Source organism: Ischnura elegans, chromosome 11 (genome assembly GCF_921293095.1).
Source record: "Ischnura elegans chromosome 11, ioIscEleg1.1, whole genome shotgun sequence".
NCBI lineage: Eukaryota > Metazoa > Arthropoda > Insecta > Odonata > Coenagrionidae > Ischnura > Ischnura elegans.
The window spans coordinates 13081252-13099722 of NC_060256.1; the positions used below are offsets into that span (position 1 = coordinate 13081252).

At 38.1% G+C, this 18471-nt stretch overlaps 1 protein-coding gene across 3 annotated transcripts in view; it reads right to left on the reverse strand.

Annotated features, from left to right (window-relative positions):
- Nucleotides 1-18471, reverse strand: part of LOC124168180 (endothelial PAS domain-containing protein 1-like) — a 515843-nt gene that overhangs the window by 295413 nt on the left and 201959 nt on the right. For all 3 annotated transcript variants that reach the window (XM_046546310.1, XM_046546308.1, XM_046546309.1), the window contains exon 6: nucleotides 13766-13872. In XM_046546310.1, the coding sequence (XP_046402266.1) occupies nucleotides 13766-13872 (107 nt within the window). The remainder of the gene's footprint in view (nucleotides 1-13765; nucleotides 13873-18471) is intronic.

The window sequence follows — 18471 nt, forward strand, 5'->3', positions numbered from 1 at the left end:
ATGACGTTAGTAGTCTATGACTGAGGCTGATAAATGTAACCAAAGAGGTGGAGCAAATGAAAACATTCAGAGGCGGAATAAAAATCATAATAACCTCGAAACAATTTATGAGAACCTACATCTGGAGTATGCTCCTATACGGAAGTGAGGCATGGACAATGACCGCAGCGGAGAAAGCAAGGATGGAGGCCTTTGAAATGTGGTGCAACAGAAGAATGATGAAAATCAAATGGATCGACCGAGTTAGTAACGAGGAAGTCCTAAGAAGGGTAGGAGAGAAGAGAAGCCTCATGAAAACCTTAATAAGAAGACGGAACAACCTTATAGGCCACATCTTGAGACATGATGGCCTGATGAAAACAATCGTCAAAGGACAAGTGGAAGGCAAGAATGGAAAAGGAAGACCTCGAACAAAATATATGGAACAAGTAAAGAGAGATGTGAAAGAGAAGAAATACGTAGGAGTGAAAAGATTAGCTGATAGGAGAACTGAGTGGAGAGCTGCGTCAAACCAATCCTAGGATTGTTGACCAGTGATGATGATGAATAACCTCGAAGCGACTTCAGCATAAAAAAAACGTAAAATCGAAGTCGTGATTTCCCCGATTAAGGATTTCATAAATACATGGCCTAGAAAAACTTAGTACATCTATAAAAACAGAGAGGGCTGCAAAAGGATAGGCCACAGTGGTCATAAAAAAAACCACAAGAGAGAGCGAATTCTTAAGTTGCCATATTTAACCAATTCTGTGGACTCCAGCTTTCTGCTATACTGTTGGCTCCAATCCTAAATGCCCCAACAGCCAATGTACCCCGGTCCATCTATTTTTTAAAGCAACTTTCAAGTCAACATCCAGATAAAATCTGGCCTGCACAAAAGGCAGCGTCTTAGGAGTACATATATTTTTCTCGGGCACAGACTACGCTTCAGTTACGCAGCCGCATAGTCCACGAGGCGAAACTGTTGGGATGTGTGGCCTTCCACGTTCTTATTTCTCGGTTACGAAAAAGAGGAGGCATAGCCATAGAGGTGGAAGCAGAGATAAACTTCCTTGGGAGACGAAGGGAACACTGTGCATGCGAAATAGCAGCGCATGGCATGCACGTGCCGAGATTCTTTTGTATGCAGCGGGGAAAACGAGTTGCCACAGAGCTAAGCGACCTTTCCAGCGCCAAGATCGAAAGAAAATCGCATCCAATGGAAAGGCCTCGAGAAGAGCACTGTTGCTGACATGCAGACGAAAAAAAAAACTGGGTGAGGTTCACAAAAGAGTAAAAGAAGATACGGTTTTCTTTGAGAAGTAACCCTTATGATGACCTCCGTTTTTTACTACTATTCCGTGGCAGAAGTGAAAATTCAGAAAGATTTATTTCGAAAATTTTCTCTGCTGCTAACTATCAAAATAGCAAAAAAAACAGCAAATCAAAGTTCACCTCACACAACATGTAGGTGGAAAGACCCGTGACTGCGCTTTTGTACATCGAATGCAATGGCGAATCTCCTTTCCTTTTAGCCAGCATTTAAACACATTCGCCGCACCTGCTGATAATTCGCGACCTGAAGATTTAAATGTAAGATATACGTGTCGTAGAAAATAAATACGCGATCAAATAAGGACGAAAGAGCAGAAACATTCAAGCCGCGACAGTTGCAATCGCGAATTCCAAACAAGGGTGACACTTGAATGAATGGATGGACTTATAGGACAACACTACCCTCCGAAAAGAATCCTAGACAATTAAGAGAGACACATCCATAAAAACAACACAATTTCCAAATGCTATGAGAACAAGGTAAAAATTGGCTAGCAACAGCAGGACAAAATCTCAAATAAATGTCAGAGACGAATGCAAAACCGGAATAGGAAACTCCTAAATGAAGGGTTGCAAAAATATTTTAAAGACTAATAAAACAAAAATGAGACAAGAGCATAAACTATGAAGAAAGACGGCACTGACCAACTATGAAGCAAAAGCTCTGGCATTTTCACTTGCGCATGAATATAAATAAGGACAGCGATGCCAGTAGAGTACTATGCCAACAAAACTGAGTTCGACAAAGTACTGAAGATGTAACACAGAAAACTGATACAACGAAATCGAGACTTCGGATAGAATTATACGAGATAATGTAGTCGGATGCAGAGGGATGAAAGCAAAGCTCTACAATGATTCAATAATTACTAAAACGATGCAGAATAAATAATTCCAATATCAATTCGTCTTCAATATAACAAAATACTTCAAATTAACGTTTTTTGGGTTCTCTCTCCCGTTCTCAGATCGTTAATGATAGCTTGTTTCACAACCGTTTAAGCTACATTCTTCAGGTCACAAAGATAAGAAGTGACCTGAGGAAGCAGAATGGTGCATATCGCTGATGAAACATGTCATCGATGATAAAAAATGCTCTAGAGATCCCAAAAGACACAAGCCACTCCAAAGAACCTTACTTCTGGTATCAAAAGAACCGTAATGCAATGAAAATTTTAACGAGTAACTTTCACCATCGCAATAAAATAAAATAAGATAGTTTTCGAGTAAGGGAGAACCCCCCCGTGATCACCAAGATATGGATTAAAACGTAACTTTCATTAATCTTTCAGTTGGTACCTTAAAATAATATCATTGTAAATTACTGTATCAAATACTTAAGGTTAGGAACTTCAAATAAACACCATTATATTTTCCGTCTTTCATCTCGATAGTGTTTCAATAATTTTGCGATACATTTTATTACAAGAAGAAAATACGTAAAAAAATAAGATTCAAATACTTCAGCAAACTGAAGATTGTGATAAGTCTGACACCTAGTTTCAAAGTCGGATAAGGTGGTTGTAACGACGTTCTTTTCCTCGTTCCTAAGGCTACAATATACCGAGGCAAAACCACCCGATGCCATAAGCTGCGATTTCAATCGCGAGGGGATTAGAATCCACCTGCAAAAAATGCAGTCTTATTATATCATTTAACGAGCTAAAAAGATCCTACCTAGTCCACAAATAAGCAATTGATTTCATTAACAAACACAAATCCCAACCACGCGATACATACCCGTCACCGAGTACGAACGTAAACTCCCCGCAGAGGCATTATTAATGCTCAACCGAGATGAAAAAAATAATTCAGGCGCATTATGAGGATTAAAAGGGATGGCAAGGAAGATTAACGGGAATCGCAAGGCGAAGGGCTGAAAGGCGGCCAGAAAAAATTGGATCGAATAACTCCAAAATTCAGCCAAAAATTCGCTTAAATAAAGAAAAAAAATATAATGTTCGGAGACAGTGGCTGAATTGCAGATGAATAATGAATAATTACGACGACAAGGCGGGTTCTTCAGGTCCTCCAGGATCAGACCTGAAGAAGAAGGATGGTATATATATCGATGATGATTCATATGTCATCAGCGATTAAAAAACGCTGGTTGGTTATTAAAAATCATTCTCAAGGTTAAATGAGCAGATACTTGAATTGCCAATATTTATGGAAAATCTGAGAATGTTTGCTCTTTTTTTACCAGCTTATTTTCGTCTTCAGGCAAAAGTAAAATAAATTTTGGAAGTCTATTTAGTGCTTTGGGCAAAAAGAAAATACTCGAAAGTGTTGGCTTGTACTAATGTGGAAAATTATTTAAAACCTTTTTCCTGCAAAGGCCTTTTTGCAATCCTTTGGCTATCTTCACACCGGGTTCTCATTCGCTTACGAATTCTATACATAAATAGATCAAGACGCAATAATGGCTAGTGGACAAATAATTAACTTCATTTAAGTAAATCTGTATTTTTACTTCCTTGACGTCTAGTCGCAGAATAGTGGGTTTCAGTAACCATCATAAAGATTCTATAACAACAACGCATTCAGATCAACATCCGCATGCAATCCAATTTTGCCAGCCACGTAGCGGCGGAAGCTGCTTCATCTTGGATTATACTTCTCAGAAAAGAAAGAGAGTTTACTAAGCCCACTGCGGATAATACAATAATGGCATAATTATTACTCTAGAACGGATTTTTTAAGCACAAGCATTGCTTTTTATTCCGATAGTGAAATAAATACATTACAGGTTCCCTGTGTGAGAAATATCTTTCCCCAAAGTAAATTTACGCTACATGAAAACCTCCCAGTGCAATATAATTTTTTCCGGAGCTTGCGGGAAACATTTTTTTTGGGACGCCGGGAAAAAAAGAAACGCTCAAAATTTAATTACTATTTATAACCTTCAGGAGCACATTCTCTCTGCTCATGCATTAAAAATAAGGATGGCATCTCATTTCTTACTTTTAACGGCGGTAGGGAGAAGTAGTCTCAAGTTCTTAAAAATAAGTCAAACTTAATCCTTGTAAGTAATGTTCGTAACTGGGGAAAGCTAAAAAACGGCCTTAAAATGGAATGACGGACGAGAAGGTACTTAATTTTTGTTCACCAGTAATGAAAATACTACGACCACACGATTTAAAACTCAAATTGGGTATTAATATTAAGTATAGCGCCACAGTTTATCATTACGTAATATTTTTAAATAATTAAGTCTGGCTCTCCCATTTTTATGCACAAGTTTGAAAAAAACTACGAAATCACTGATAATTGAATACGATGCTCAAATTTCTATTTCAAAATTGGTTCGATGAGGTAAGCAACGAGGGCTAACAACCTTTACGTCAAATAATATTCAGCTGATTAAAATAAATAAAGGCATGTTTAACAATAATTAATAAACAAACATTAACTAGAGGGTTGCACTCTTCAAGAGATTAATTTTAGCAGAATAAAATACACAAACTAGGATTAAAGTTATCTGATACTTCATGAGACTCGAACCTTTTCGATATTATGAAATCAAGTTGAGCAAAATAAATTACATAAGTCGATGGAGGAAGAAAGTAAAATATGCATTACAAAGTTAACCTTTATGGATATAATTGGATGATTTGGAATGAGAAGAGATGAAAAATACTTAAGATGTATGTACTGCAGGCAAACCAAGGAAACACAGGCAGAACTTAGTTATTGTTCAATGTCGGACATGGAAACTATCGAAGTTTAAAAAAACAGCAAGATTCCTGATTGAACTTCTTGAACTGTTAAACGTCTAATTCGAAAAATATTCTGCGCTACTTCAGTTTTTACTTATGCTCAAAGAGCACCTTTTCAAATTATTTTCCATTTACCTGAAGAATGCACAAACAGGTAAAAAGATTTCATCTTAATTAATTTTCCAATGATTTTATCGCTAATGAGAAAAACTCTTTTTTTATATGATAGATACTTACGACATTTATAAGGCGAGATAAGTCATTCAGAGCTTGATATTTAATGAGTTTGGATAAATTTTCGAAAGAAACTTTTCAACAAGTCACCGAGATTTTGGGATACTAAAAGTGGCGACAGTTCGATCGTGACTGAGTTCCGCCGCAAATATCCGATTAACCTTTATCAGAGATCGCTGAAACGAGATATTCTTGCACCACTGTCCAAAAGTTTTTGAATAACCCACCAGGATAGCACGTAGCTTCCCCAACGGGCGCAATTAGCCGCTGCGGTTTAAACGCGGGACCCAGTGACGTGCAGAAATTAATGCCTCTGGGAACGCCTCAGTCACACATAAATACCGACGAGTACGTTTTAAACGTGGCCGGGAGGGACTCGAATATTCAGACGAGCTCACGAACAATCGTTTAAAAAAATTCCTGAGTCATTACGCTTTAAATATATAATTTTCCCCTTTGGGAACACCTCGGGGAGATCCGTGGGGCAGAGTATGCATTGAATAGGCCGCTGGGGATGGAAAATATTACTATATTTCACGGAGAGGGCGGTAAAACCTAATTTTTTAAGTCCCGCCGTCATTTTATTACTGGTAGGAGAGTTTCGGAGGCACGTCTAAGTTCATGGAGACATAACCACGAGAAGTAATGGGAAGGACTGGGACAGAAGATTCTTCGTCCGCCGTAAATCTTTGTTCGTACCTCGCGCGCCAAAATGTCTTGGGGAGGAGAGTATGGCGCAAGGGTTGAAGGTCTTCGAACTGATGTTTTCGGAGAACAAGAGCGAAAGAGGAGCTCGTGGAGGAAAAGCAGCCAGAGAAAAAAAACCTTCATCTACATACGAATATTACCAACCTACAGAACTTATTATCATGCCAAAACAAACATGAGTAGATGGTGGTATTAACATGGATAGCAAAGGTATTTCGATGAGCATCCGGAATCAAGACCTAGAGTTAGACTTATATGTTCATTATGTCTTTTTATTTTACTCTAAAATCGTTAAAGCTCCCCTTTACCACACATTTGGGAAAATACGGCGAGTTTAATGCGAATCTTCTATGAAAAACTTATATTATACGTAATACGAATATCTTAAACGCAGTGTTATAAATTGCCAGCATTAAGCTCATATATTTCCCAGAATTTCTTTCCTAGCCGTTCCTCAACTATTGGTTCGGAATCGCGTCTTAAATGGCTAAAGATTTCAAACACATACGTTAATGGGCGAAGATAACTTCAAGCGCAAAGATGCGGAGCACTTATTAAAAATTACGTGCACCAAAAAAGCATCGATTATTAAAAACTACGAATATTTTAATCGCTAAGCAAAAAACATTACAGTTTCTAGCTCCAAATATGGAAAGGAAGCACCGTAGTTAAAAAACGATATGGAGGAGCAAATAATCCCTAATGCTATGATGTAAAATAGGAAAAATCTGGCATCTCCTCCAATCGCGAGTCCGGGTGAAAAAATTCCCCGACACTAAATATATGTTCGAAAAATAACATCACAGTTTAAAGTGACGCAACGGAAAAGAGAGGGACGTGATGAATAAATTACAATTAGATTAATTAAAGAGTACTGATTAGGCACTCAATCCAATCTTATTCAAGTAAAACATTATTTTCGATACTGGTATTATAAAGCCATAATCTGAAAACATGGATATTCTTTAGCCCGTATGCAAGCAAAATATCCGCGCACAGGAGGTCAGAAGACCCCGACTGCATGGAAATAAAAATATAGAGCGACTTTGATGAAAAGGAGTGAATTTATGAGCCCCACAAAATCCGGACTACGTTTAACGTACGCCAACCATTCATCTGACACGCCCGACGGAGAAAGAGGGGAGAAAAAATCTTTTTCTCTTTCCTAGTCTTCAGACTGGGTCTTTGGGCAAAAAAACAAGACGAATTGAAACCAATAAAAACGTGGAGAGAAGGGAAGATCAAGATAGATAGGGGGAGTGGAGAGGAAAGTAATAAAAAAAAGCAAGCGATAAAGGTAGGTGAGCGTGATTGTGGCGATTTTGTGGAAAAGAGGAGAGGACGAGGGACGGAGGCATGGGAGGTAAAACACTTGGAAAGAACACGTTCGCCGTTCAACTAGACTCGAGAGGAGGACGGCGAGGTAGGGATGCTAAGAAAAAGGAAAAGTGAGAAATGAAGGGGTATAAATAGACACATTAGCGAGATGGGAACCACATATTCGATGGTGGGAGTAATTACGGGCAAGGGAGAGGGTGGCGGAGTAGCCCTTGATGTGCACAGCCTGTCGAGTGGGTGAAATGGCTAGGAGACGAGGCTTTTTAAAAGCCATTTCCCTCTAAACGTGTTGGTAAGAATGTAAATACTTCCGGATATATGGCGGGCTCGAAGCAAATCGTCCCACGTCGAAACGTCGACAAAAAAGCTCACTTTCAATTAATGCATTAATTAATTCGTTGTTTCAGGCGTGACTTCATGGAATCAACGTGACATAATGAAATGCAAAAAACTTTACAATTCCAGATAAATTTAATGCAGGACGACCTAGGTTTCAACGTGGCACGCGATCATATGGTACCTACATACGAGAGACAGAATCAGAGCACGTCATCGAAGATACAAATAAATACTATTTATTCTGAATATACAGAATTATACAGAATAAATACTATTTATTCTGTGTCTTCGATGCTGATATACCAGATGATGAAGTGCAACTTCGAAACCTAGGTCGCACAGCATTGAATTTATGTGGAACTATAATTTTTTGCATTTAATTAATATATCAAGAACTAGTGGCATCTTTCCACAAATACTTTTGATGTCACAACCAGTTTCAGTACATGTAGTTTGTCTTCAGTCCTAAAGATTATTCAAATTATAAATTAAAACCGGTAGTGAAATCAAAGTAATTCTGGAAAGTTACCCAGAAAATTCAATTAATTTATATGCTAGAATTCCGCGAGATAAGCCATGAAACAACACTACATTCACTTCAAACATCTACGAAACAATTTTTTCTGCTTTTTACTTCACAAATAATAAAGGTTACCAGTATTTTGGTAAAATCCCACCCACTTCAAGACAATGAGAAAAACTTAATACGAAAAAATAATTTACTTTTTCATGAAAATTCCTCCTATTAAGGAGCCATAACTCGCACCGATGAGGACAGGGAATACAATTTTTGTGCAATAAATGGATTTTCTCCAATAAAAATTTATTTCGAAAATAATCTATAGGGAATATAAATGCTGATACGAAAAAAACTAGCTCAAAGAATACTTTAAGTGACTTGTAAATGATATTAATGCCAGAATTATGTACACGTATACTTTCATTTGGAAATTATGCTATCTATACCATATCTATAAGTATCAGATCAACCTTGAAAAACTACTTTTTACGCAGAAAGAAAACTTGAAAGAGGTACTTCATTATTTGGACAGCAACTACTTTCAATAATTACCTATACATATCGATAACACGGGAAATCAAACGTTAAAATGGATTATAACAGCGCAAGATATACTGAAGTAGTTTCCTAACGTTAGCCATCAACAGCATTGGAGTTATGCAAGCATTATTTACGACACAAACAACAGAGATTCAATGGTAATTTTAAAAAATCAATAATTTTAGGAAGAAAACTATCTGGAGTAGGTATGATGTTATAGCGCGCATTTGGAGGCATTGTAGTCACCTATACCGTGCTAATCCAGTTTCAGAATTAATATGATAAAAATACCTATCTCCATTAAATTTTACGTACAAGCATAATTTTTAATCTAAATCAAATATTTTTTACCTTCAAATAACCGAAATAGTACTGTAATCAGAACAGGCCTAACTCCATTCTAATATTAACTACCTACGATTCTTAAGTGACACCACTCCTAGGGATCCTTATGGTCTACCAATGGTAACAAGTGACGAATAAAAAAATTTAACTACTTCCCCTTCGGGCTTAAAAATGTCATCCGATTCAAATCCCATGGCCTTCAATTGTTTCCCGAGCTGATTACGAAACACAATAAATGCAATTTAAATTATTATCCGTACTATGCAGTGAGTTACGACTATGTTGCACGATCGATCATTTTCTTTCCACCTTTCCATTGATAACTCATGCCCGAGCCTCATCTTCCTTACCGCACAATGGAAAACCATTCACATCAGAGGCGCCCTCTAAATCATGTAAAAGCCAATTTGACGAATCACGCATTCGCATTCATTTAGTATTCAAATTACTACGCAAATGACAGATCATAAAATAATTCACTCAAAGAGACCATTGTTCCCGGAAACACATGAATTACACCCTCAATAAAATATTCCAACCGAATAATTAATTGCGCTTCGGACGCCACCGCGCTGCGCACAGCGAAAATGCCGATTACGATAAATTTCGAGTAAAAATCCAAATGAAGCAGGCTCTCTCATTACTGGCGTCACGTTGCCATGAAATGAGATCGACCACCCTCTCCCATTTTTCATGCAATGCCATGCACGAGTCCATAATAAAAAAAATAAATGAAGGAACAGCTTAGACACATCTTTATAGTTTCATCGCTTTCAAATATGAATCATTACAAGAAATTTAAAAGAGACATACATACATAGCTTATCTTAGGAATATCCGCGGGCTAGTCGGCGGCTTAAAATTTCCACATTTCATACAATATACCATTTCGTGTATGACCACTCAGATTTACTTACATTCGCCTGACAAGGGACTGTAGTCTATTAGTTATTCCAACCAGTTACATCGCATAAACGTCACTATTACTTGAAACTGAATCACTACCCAACTATAACTGAACAGGGCACAACTTTTCATTTTTGATATTTTTCCAACATCCAAAAGTACTCACACTTCAAGTCCCAAACCGATTTATAAATCAAAGAAAACGTCACGGTGATAGAAACTATCTGAGTTTTCCTCCATGTCAATCATATTGGCCCCACAGTTTCCCGACCGATTCTGATCGCTAATGGTAATACGGTTCGATAAAGACCCATGTGAACTTGACATAAATATGAATATTTTTTTCCAGATATATTGATAGAGCGACAAGAATCGGACGTCGGGAAACGTTTTGACTCGGAAGACATTAGCGTAGTGGCTAACCCAAAACGATAATATCACCAACATACCCCAGCATTCACAATAACTTTTAACGATTAATAAAGGGATGACATTAGTCTTTCTTCCCCACCACCCACCGCGATGCCGTTTAAATTAGGTGTGACGAAGGAGGAACCGGTCCAAAAATACGAAACGTCATCCGAGAACAAGCAACAAGAATATTACAATACAGGATCCTCAAGTCAGCCTCTAAATGTGGCATTTAAACTAACCGCGCATTTAAATGGGTTTACAAAATTCGCCACTCGCGTCGCTGAAAGACATAGTGATCCGAGTTTCACGGGGAAAGATGGCATTATTAGTGATATTACCCGAAATTTAAACACATGATGATGTGATCCATCAAATTCATTGTTATTCAATGCTATTACAAATACTATACTGAAAAATATTGGAAAAAAAGTGGATCGCATTGCACTCATCACCGCGCCGCGGACATTTTTGAAAACCAATTAAAATCCGACCGGAGTGGCAACAGAAATCAACGTGGACGGAAATGGGATTCCTCCTGGGAGTCCCCTTGGCAAGCAACAACAAAAAAAGTGAATAGAGTCGGCTCGCATCGTCATTTCGTCGCACGTGAATCACGGAAGTCGAACCTTCCAAAAACGTAAGAGGCAAACAGAGAAGGGACAGACGGGAGATATAACGAGGCGTCCATCCATCCCATCGCCCAAGAAGAGCCTCGGAGGCGAGCAAACAAGCGGGGATGTATGTAACCCTCTTACGAGTGTGGGTGGACCGAGAGTGAGACAGGGGCGGCTGCCAGGGAAAAGGGAGCCTTTTCTTTCGCCCAACATTTTCCCACACAAAAAAATAACCTCTTTCTTTTCCTCTTGGCACTCCCTCCACGCACTAGACTATTCCAATCGGCGCTAGAAGCCTCCTTCTCCTCCGCCACAGATAAAGAGACAACAATAGTAATTTTCCACAAAGGGTGAGGAAAATTACTATTTTTACGAGTTTAACTAATATAGAAAATTCGTCTTAATATAGGGTTATAATAAAATAATGGTACGGTTCTGAAGACGGTTCAAATAAAAATATAATTGGACTTGTACTTCGGAATTCGTTTTTCCACCTAGCAATAAAGGACTTTAATAAATGGTAGACGGAACTTCGTTAGAGAATTTCCTTTCTATTTGTCAGCGGCTGGTGTCCTAACAACCCCCGCCACACGCCTACTGAGGCGTCTTGCGGGGTAAAATGTAGATTTCGATGAACATGTCTCGGCGGATGAAGGGATGAAAGCAAAGACGTATTTGGATGGGCACGCATGGAAAGATACGGAGAAGAACGGGGTTTTGGCAAAACAAATTCGAGAGAAACGTGCTCTTCCATATCCGTCCCCGATTTTCCCAAAACCAAATGGGGTGGAGAGGGAAAACGGGTGCGGGACATTGGCGCGACGGAAGGAGTAGTGTGGACCGACGCGCGTCTTACCAAGTTTGATTTAGCTCATGTGGGTGTCCAAATCCCGAAGGTGACGCAGTTTGGCGGAAAAAGAAGGGATTGCTGGGGGGATCAAGCAATGAACGCTCTTAAGAGCTTTGGTCACATCCTTACTCTTGAACTGCAGCCTTGCCGCGGTGAAAAGGCTAGCGGATTCCTATGATCCCTAGTTGCACTGGCAGGATTAATTCACAATTACTACAGGAAAGTTATGTTATACATTGTGTTGCCTAGACTGGTAGCCATTTGGAAGAGAATTTTTTACACCTTCCGGTCATTGCTTACATGACAATTAATAATGAATTTCAACTGATATGAATTTCAATAGAATTGGCTATGATAGTCAGGCGTGCAGGTAGGAATGAAGACTATGGGGGTTTCTGGGGGCAAATAATACTGGGTGGTATGGAATACAGGGTGGAATAGGTGTGGGTGTCCTCCCTCAGAGAGATTTTTAGATAAATGGTTCAAAATGGTTTTCTGGAGGATATTTTGTTACTGCTCACACTATTCTATTAGTAATATGCATCCAATTAAGTAAAATGGATTAAACTCTAAAATTTCTATTACTTCTGGGGTGGGGTTTATCCCCCAAAACCTCCCTTTGCTGCATCACTGATGATAGTTACTGTACATATTTGATCTTGCCCTAGGAGTACATATTACTTCTTTTTCGATTTCTCTTTGTCGTTTTTTAAGTTATCTCTTTTTAATTGCTCAAGCAATCTAAGCCTAGCGCACAACCCCCATGTCTCCAGTGGCTCTCAGTCTGATTCATTTAACATCAACCAAACACTTTCTGTATGCCCATAGTGATAGTGATAGAGCACATTTCAGGGAGGTTGCAGGGTAGGAGTCAGACGAAAGTAGTCCATGTGATGATGACACACATTAAACACAGTTGGAATGGAAATAATAACCCCAAACAACCTCCTCTTCACTGAAAAGATTGAGTACAACCCACTACCCAATGAGCCTCAGAAACTCATTGAACAGAGCCCCTCCAGAAAGGGAGGATGTTCTTCACAGCAGCAATGTCGGCAAGGTCATTGAGGCTATCAACATGCAGAGACTTATCATAAGAAGCAGCATCCAAGAAATAAGTAAAGAAGACCAAGAAGATGGAGAAGAAGAAGGCAGTTATTAATGTAGGGACATGGAATGTGAGGAACACAATGACTAATGGCGGTCAAGCTACAAAATATCAAAATGGGAATGTTTCAAGAGAGAATCGTATTAGAATACATACGTAGGGACTATGCGAAGTGAGGTGGAAGGACATTGGGGACTATTGGAGAGATGGATGCAGGGTTATATATATAATGGTCCAGATGAAAGGCAATGGGGGGGTGGCTTTAATATTCAACAGGAAGCTTAGTAAGAGAGTGGTAGGTATATAGATCAGTTAAGTGATAGGATTCTGGTGGTGGAAATTAATGCCCAACCCACCAACCTTGTGGTGCTTCAAGTATACCTGCCCACTAGCAATCATAGGGAGGAAGAAGTAGAGGAGGTGTATGAACAGTTCATGGAAATAATTGGGGAAAATCCAGGTTAGAAAAACCTAGTAATGATGGGGGACTGGAATACCCCAGCTGGGGAAGGGAGGGATGGTAACAAAAAAGAGGAATTTGAATTAGGAATGCAAAACGACAGGGTAGACAAAGCGTCAGAATTTTGCAAGAGAAACGAGTTACTCATAAGAAACGCAAGGTTCAATCACCATAAAGGGCAAGAGTACAAATAAAAGAATCCAGGGGATGTGGGTTAATTATGAATCGCTTTCACCAAGTTACGCCTCAAACAATTAATGTACACAAGAGTTGGCAACATGTTGCAAGGCCGAGTAAGTAATATTTACATGCAATTCTCTAAAATAGGATGCAAATAAACATGCTAGAACACTCACAGCTCTTGAGTCCTTTCTCCACTGACTCGCTGTCCAGCGCATGGTAGTATTCGTACACAGATCTACCAATCAAGTCTTCGGGATTGTACCCAAGGAATTCACCAATTCTGAAATTTAAAAAAATACATTTAATTGACAGAAAAGCAGGTCAAGCAAGGCAATGGGCATACCACTACATCTAAAGGACCTCGTGTCCTTTTCTAGGAAGGCAAAGAGAATTTCTTCAGCTGGATCATAAAAAATATACACTATAGTTTTCCCAAGCCTTGATGAGAAGAGACATAAAATTAACATTATTTTTTTCAATGCAGGTAAATTGTGTTGCACAAGTGCCAAGACTGGTAGCCATTTGGCAATTTTTACACCTTTCAGTCATCATTTCAATGAGCATTTATAACAATTGTCAACAAATGGCAATAATAGCCACTGTAAGTATTAGACTTTGGCTTATGAGTATATACTATTTCTTATTCATTTAAAGTTAAACATGTAACTTCAAGTAGTTAATGTGATACAAATTCATACGACCCAATCTCATAGATACTTTCATTTAAAATTGACCAAGATGGGAATATCCCCACACCAATCATGGCAGTTACTCCTTTGAAAATAACATCTACATTTAATCAAGGAGAAAAGTACTGGGTGGAGGCGACCAACTACATAGGCAATTTAAAAAAGGGAAGGATCAGTGGAGAGAAACCTTATAGCCAGCAATTAACAATAGGTTAATCGAAGGCAGCCAGGGGACCATGCCACATAAAGGTCAAAGCATTTTGTTGAAGGGCTCCCCATAAGGCAGTCTCCACAAGATCTCTACCACCACCAGGATTTGAACCCAGACCCACAGGATGGAAAACCAATGCACTAGCTACAACACCAACCCAATCCGCATGATTACATGTAGTCACAGCTCAATAGCCATAGAGTAAACTCAATTTAACTATTTAACCATGAATGGTGATGCAACACCGAAAGAACTATGTACCGTCAAAATATATGAAATAAAACAAAATAAAAAAATGTATGATATAAATTCACTGTGATTAAATAAATAAATTCATCGACTGAAAAAATATAAGGACCTTGGCTGTAAATCCATAAACATGCATTCAATTAATCTTGAAATCATACCCTAATGTTAACAATTCAAATTTCAATTCTTGTGCCACGTTTAGAAGGTCAGTGAGGCTAAAAACGGCTAAGGGATGCCCATAAAAATGAAGAATCCAAATACAAAATATGAGGAAAATGTGCCATGTACCATCACAGACACAAGAAATACCATTGCAAATGTAATGTAAAAACGGTACAAAGTTCTATTTGATCAGGAGAAATTTTTTACATTAAAAAGGAAAGTTTTTGTGAAAACGAAATCTGAACTGTAAAAATATAATTGGAAAATAAATATTAAAAAATTACATGAATGCAACTATGCCATAAATAATTGGCAATTTACTACAGTCAAAGTCACTACAGTAACCACCAGCCAATAACAATGAATAAAGGTTATATGAAGGCCTAAAATAATGTGAACTCTTCAAAGAAAAATGGGATCAAGCCATGAAGGACAAATTTTTTTCTCATTAAACATTCACGCATATTTAATTTAATATATAAATATGAATTACAAGCAGGAAAAGACATTGCTGAAAAAAGTTTTTAAAAATATGAACGACTCATAATAGAATTACATAACACACCATTTCATTACCTGAGCAAATTAATTGCCACTGAGATGGAAATTATATAATCCCTTTGGAGGATATGAAATTTGCCAAAATTAAACATTAATATTCATGCATGCAATTGTGCAAATTTCAATTATGAACAGGTATATTGTGGATGTGAAGACAAATTAGAATTACTATCTCATGTATTCAATATGCAAAAGGCAATCAAACAATCACGTTAGAAAAAAAGGATCATCAAAATTATTGACTCAGGAGGGCAGTTCCCACGACAACAGCCAACAAAGAAACAATGGTCACATTCAGCCTATGGATCAGCTCTGGAGGAGATGAGGTAAAGATTTTGCAGTGCTCAGAGAGAGTACTCTCCATTTCCTGAAAGCAAGCATTCTGTACACATGCTGAGTGAGGGTTTCAGTCGCTCAGAAAAATAGCCGACTGCTCTCACAAAGAGTCCACTGCACACATTCTACATATTCATCAAGAACTGTTACACCATCAGCTGAAAGCTAAATTGTTGAATTCTTTGAAATTTGAAAGTTGAATTGATTCCATGCAATCGGCATTAAATAACCCTCTTTCCACACATCGAATCTCCTTCTACAGTTCGGAGTAAGGCCTATCACCCATCATTCTTTTCATAAATCATGTTCTGTTAATCCCCATTCCCTGATTACCCAACATCCACCCTTTTTTTCTTGTTTTCAGAATCTCCATAGCCTTAATTATACACAATGTCCACACCCTTAACTCCTTCTACCTCCCTTTAAGTTACCTATACTAGCCCACCATGTCAAGAACTCCATCATCCTTTTACCACTTGGAACATTTACTTTTTCCATTCTTCTCCAAACCACATTTCCAACCCCTCCAGCCTATTATCATCCTCCTACCTCGGCATCCACATTTCTGCACTGTAAAGTCATCCTCATCAGACCATTTCAAGCCTTTTCTCTGCAATCTGACACAATGACTCTTAATTGAATCATCAACTCTTCCAAATTTGAAAATTTTTGACATCCTTAATGCTGAGTCAATTTTTCTCAAATATGCAGCCAGAATAAATCAACTGAATCACCTACTCAATTTTGTGATCATCCACTTTCATATTAAGCTTTCCCAAGTTATTTTCTCTCGAAGCTTTACAGAACTCCATAACTTTAGTTTTCTTGGGATATATCATAGTGTTATGTATTCACCATTGCTTACACGCCATTTTCCAACCAACTAAAAAATTACTGATCGTACTTAAACCCAAAAGACATATCAATGTACAGTATTAAAAGATTTAAATTAAGATATTTTACTTCTGTCTTATTTTAGGGAATAATGAATTAGAGTGAGATAAGAAGTATCATGCCTGGTTATGGAATCCTATGGGGGGTATTAACATCCAACTTAAGCACAAATAGCATACATTACACCTTAGGATTGGTACAATGCAGCCCTCCATATTTATCAATTCCCTGCAAAATGTTCTCTTCCATTGCCTGTAAATCCTCCATCTCAAATACATCTGGACTTGCCTCATGGCCTTATTTCTTAGTCTTCCTTGTGGGACTTATCCTTCAGCTTTTCCCTTCATTTATACTTTGAATGTAACTGCAATGCCTAATGACAAGGTCAACCCACTTTTTTGGCATGCCATGCTCCAGAAGTCCCTTTTGTCTCCCATTCTTGAGCACACCTACTCAATTCTCACTTTATCCATCAATTTTAACAACATTTCATTCTCCTCTGGTACAAGTTTCAAAAAGCTTCTTCATTTTCTGATTGGTTTTGCCAGCAGTTCATGTTTCAGACTCATAGAGAGCTGCTGCCCACAAAAATTTCTCATAAACCGTTTCTACAAGTCCCCAGTCTTATGCTCTTTGATTCAAGTATGTATTGGCTTTACCAAAAATACCATTTTAGTTAATGCTATTTTATGCTGAATTTCTGCCATAATTCATTCAGCCCAGGCAGTGGTGTCGCCTGCCTAGACAAATGAACCCACTTCATTCAATCCCTCTCCTCAAAAGTGGACAACTGCTACTGTTTTCTCTACATTGCAGACAAGTATTTCTTTCTCATGTTGCATTCCTAAAACACTAATTCAATTGAGTTCAGTGAGTTCTTCATATGTTCCTCTTTCAAATCTACGATAGCAAACTCAGCAAAGCATGACACGTTAATCTTGACACTCTTACCACATTCCCAGGCAAGTTAAAACACATTTTCCTTCCCAATGGTTGCCTACACAATCAAAAACCGATTTCAAAGATTTTGATTCCTTTTTAGTAGGCCTTAGGAGATAAGCTAATAAATTTCATATCAGCTGACTGCATTCCTTTAGATACTTTAATATGCCTTTCCAAAGTCCACAGAGGCTATATTTGAGGCTTTTCTAGCCAGTGAGTATAATTTTTAAACATAAAAGTAAAATTGATTCATAATAAAAATTCAGTAAAATTTTAGGTAAAAACTATCATATGAAAGAACATATTTAACAATTTTTTAACAAAGTTTCCCAGTTTATGGAAATACATTTCATAGAAGTTGACCAAAGTATAGTCCTTTCTCATATAATGGCACCACCAATTATGACAGCCATTGCCATGAAGTATTTCATGCAGTTGTCATTTTGAAAACGTATAATAAACTAGTCCACTTCTCAAGTGAAAGAATAAGAGGTAGTCTTGTAGTGCCAAATCTAGACCGTATGGTGGATGATTATACTGCTCCAAACCAAACTGCTGAATCTGACTTGAGAGTAACTAGCAGCATGGGGCCAGACACTGTAATGAAGCAGCAGGATTCCTTTGTTGAGCTTACATCTTCTTTAACTCTGAACTGCACTTCATAGGTTTCTCAAAGTCTCACAGTATCTTGCCGCATTTATTGTTTGCTTATTGAGACCATCATTAACAATAAACATAAACCCCTCTCCAAATCTCATTGTGGACATTTGTCTCTCCTTCATTTAACTTTCTCACCCACTCTTTCAATGTCAAATCACTCGCAGAATTTTCAGCA